Source organism: Varroa jacobsoni, unplaced genomic scaffold, assembly GCF_002532875.2.
Source record: "Varroa jacobsoni isolate VJ856 unplaced genomic scaffold, vjacob_1.0 scaffold_1213, whole genome shotgun sequence".
Taxonomy (NCBI): Eukaryota; Metazoa; Arthropoda; class Arachnida; order Mesostigmata; family Varroidae; genus Varroa; species Varroa jacobsoni.
The window spans coordinates 203,085-206,758 of record NW_019214115.1 but is presented as its reverse complement, the minus strand read 5'-3'; the positions used below and the strand labels follow the sequence as shown (position 1 = coordinate 206,758).

At 42.7% G+C, this 3,674-nt stretch overlaps 1 protein-coding gene across 1 annotated transcript; it reads left to right on the top strand.

Annotated features, from left to right (window-relative positions):
• The first annotated feature begins 1,586 nt into the window (after positions 1-1,586).
• LOC147752503 (uncharacterized) lies at positions 1,587-3,544 on the top strand. Its single transcript, XM_086971403.1, has 2 exons — positions 1,587-1,664; positions 2,487-3,544. The coding sequence occupies exons 1-2, from the start codon at positions 1,622-1,624 to the stop codon at positions 3,143-3,145; spliced, it is 702 nt and encodes a 233-aa protein (XP_086827529.1). The 5' UTR covers positions 1,587-1,621; the 3' UTR covers positions 3,146-3,544.
• The last annotated feature ends 130 nt before the right edge of the window (positions 3,545-3,674 follow it).

Here is a 3,674-nt window from a genome sequence, read left to right as displayed (position 1 = left end):
AAATAAAGCTCAGCTTCTCTATTCGGTAGCTACTAGTCAACAACAGGCCCGGTTACGCCAGCGGTGGAGCGAATTTTTAGAATTATAGACCGCATCAGGCCGTTTGAAAAGGTACCCAATTTTGAATTGTCGTGGAACGATACGTTTAAAAGAGACAACGAATTTTTCCTGATCGATTACGCTTCGGTAGCGTCTTGTTAAAATCGTCCCAGCTATTAAAGCGAGACATGAGAGAGAACGCTTACTGCTTGTTTCCCCGTTGGTTATTTACTGCTGGGAAATTTCGGATAAACTTGTATTTAGCCATAGTTCCCTCCGGTTGAGTTGGCTGAATTAAGTCAAGGCGTTTCTAGGACTCATCGATTTTTACCGAAACGCGCTGTAGCGCGCTAAGGTTTTTTGCCATTTTTCACATAAATACGTAAAAAAGAAAAAGGTTTTCCTCAATTCGTTGCGGTCCTAAAGATGTCTCTGAGGGTGAGGCTATCGTTTTATGCTGACAGAAGCTTTAAGATAAAGCCCTCAGAAACTAAATAGGCATCTATTCAGTTACTTACGTAGAGAACGTTTCTTACGTACATTTTTCCAGTGTTAGATGAGTATGAAAGTATTACAAATTGCCAACGCAACATACGGAAGCGTACTTTACTGCATTGACTGTTGGCAATTATAAAGTAGCTGACACGTTTCTGAGCAAAGCGATAGTCTGAAGATGGCTATATCAAGCTGAACGCTTCGAGGACACCGTAATTACTGGCATTCCGTTGCCATGATGGCTTTATTGATTCTACTATTACCTTATTTTCCTTCCTGTAGACAACTTCGCTTCTTCGGCTTCGGCTGCATTTTCTCTAGCCGCATACGTCAAATAAGCTATTTTGTAACCGTGTTCGACGTCTTCTTTCGAACAGGTGTACTTTGTTTTGCGTATCGCGCGTCTGATTAAGCCACTGCTGTTTAAATCGGCTAACGGCACTATTTTTAGCTAGCTAACTTACCAGTTACTGGCTGTTGGGTGTATTTCAAATACGTCTATGTGATTATGAGGTATGCGGCACTCCGATCGAGCGATTCTCTCTTTCTTTGCATACTAGGTAATCCCGTTCAGCGATACGTGCTGTTCGGCATTGACTTAATAAGATTCTACCTTGCGATACTTTTTGGCAGCTTGTTGCTGGTACCACGTCCCAGACTGACCGAACTTGGCAAGTTTTTGTGAACCCAGATATCATTGTGTCAAAACAATCGTCACGGTGCGTCCTCCGCAAGCCAGCTAGCTTCAGCGCTATGAAGGCAAGTGACTATACAGACGATGTTTATACGTGCTTGTATGGGTATATATTTTTGACCTATAGCTATTTTACTTGACTTCTGGTAACAGTAAAACGACTATAGGGTTCAATTCTTCCCGAAGCTTCGATATCGTTTTCTCAACCCTGGGGCGAAGGCGTACAGCCCATCATTATAACCGTCACTCTTCTTCATTCATATAATGGCGTCTGCCGCCGCCGCCGCCGCCGCCGCCGCGGCGTGGTCTTTCTTGCTTCCTTCTACCGAGGGCTACATAAAGCCCCGCACAACACTCACAAAAATATCCCTCACGAACGGACCACCGATCAAGATGCTGCTTAGACTGACGATGCCCCGTTATTTTCTGATATTTGGTGTGTGACTTTTCTGTATTTCAATATACCTAAGGAGAAAACATGTTTGGAGGTGTATCTATGGTGCTACTATAGATATACGAAACTACAGAAGTTCAGAGTGCATAAGTGAGATACAATAGTGTTATTATGAAATAGCCGGCGAAACGCCCAGGTAATAGGATGATTGTCTGTGAAAGTCTCGGAGTGCAGAGCATACGGCGACATGAGGACCTTTTAACGTTTCACTTACGAGATGCACGCGAGCTTATTGGATCGTTGTTAAGATCCTTAGTTATATCTGCTATGGATATTAGTCGCGGGTGTAGTAGATTATTTGACAGCACTAATCCAAATGAAGCTAATACGTTCGTTCATAAGTATTGAACGCGATGCGTACGATTTGTTTACTTTTGCGCAGATTTATCTTTACCGTACGTGTCATTCAAAATTTCGCGGGCCATCAGACATTAAGTTAAAACACTTATCACGAATGCCTATTGTTGCCAGTCTATTTCTCACAACCATTAAGTTTAGCTGTAAAGAGTTTGTCACTCATCAAGCCTGCATTGAAGCTAAAAGTATATAGGCACGCTATAGGTAATGAATGATCGGGCAACTTTCAAATTCTCTTGTCTTCTTAGCTTTTACCCTATTCACTGTATTTTTTATGTTGAACCTGATCACAGTTGACGATCGTTCTCTACCTATATATTGGACAGGATTTACTCAAATTCAGGTTAAAACGAAGTAGATGATTCTTTGTTTCTATTTGTTAGCCATCCATAACAATATCATTCAACTGTCCGCCACCTCAATCTAACGTTTGTCTATGCATTTTAGTGCTAATGGGTTGTACCGAAGCTCGACTGATGGAGTTGCCGAGCGGTGCAGAACTCCTTGTAGATCACTTCGAAACTTCTTTTCGGTGCCCTGAAACACTAGGCTATTTCGCCGACGAGGATCACCAATGCAGAGTGTTCCACGTATGCAATCCTATGGTAACCGGCATGCAGCAGTTTTCATTCGTCTGCGGTAACCAGACCGTGTTCGACCAGCTCAACCTTGCATGCTCCCATCCCGAAGACGCGATTCCCTGCGAGTACTCGAAACATTTCTCGTACATCAATGAACGTTTTGGAACCGAACACCACCTGCACTATGACGCAGACATAGAGCGTGCTGCGCCGTATGTTCCGAACAAAGCCGACAAGCTCGCGCAGGCACAGTCTCATCAACAGGATTACCAAGATCCAGTGGAGCAAACTATTCCTCAGGAGTCAGAACAGCAGCACGACTCTACCGCCTCGCAGGCACAAGAAGATGGTGGAGGAGACTTGCAAAGCCATCAACGACAGAGCACCTCACCAGGTCACGGACACGACTTTACCGTACATCATCCACAAAGCAACCCCTCGAATGCGCAGTCCCGCAAACAGAAAAGTACTCTGCGAAACTCGATCAGGAGGCGTCCGAGAGCTAGGAGCAGCTTTGTGTCCTAGATAACGGATATTTATAGTAATCGTTCACTGTTATGCATCGATCGTGGATCGATCGTTTCATATGTTAACGTCCGGAAGGTAATCCTATTATGAAAGACTCCATAGCACCGCGATCGCACCGCACAAATAAAACGAAAAACTAGAAGAACTAATGTAACTGTGATATAATAGTGGAAATGATCATATCGTCCTGGTCTCCCTAAATGAGCCCAATGATCAATAACTAATAATAAATTGACCAAACATGTAACATAACAATGAATGATTATGTTTTTATAGAAGCTACTGTTGGCTATATACATTAGAGGGTATGTCTTGTCAAGATTTTCGAACGCCGAAGGAATTGCATATATGCGGCATAGCAAAAAGAAAAAAAATAAAAAGGTAGCATCAGAGTAATTGATAGATGTTTTACTTAAGACGTTAAACTGATTTTGACGGGTGTTTATGCTATTAGCATATCTGAAAATGTTTAGTTAAACAAACACTTGTTTATTAAGGGAAATCCAGTAATATGCCTATGTAGTCT

What these genes read in the sequence shown, in the direction of transcription:
- LOC147752503 (XM_086971403.1), top strand. Translation starts at nt 1,622, where the DNA reads ATGCTGCTTAGACTGACGATGCCCCGTTATTTTCTGATATTTG. An exon ending in CCGTTATTTTCTGATATTTG is followed by an intron (nt 1,665 to 2,486) that starts GTGTGTGACTTT and finishes TATGCATTTTAG; the next exon opens with TGCTAATGGGTTGTACCGAA.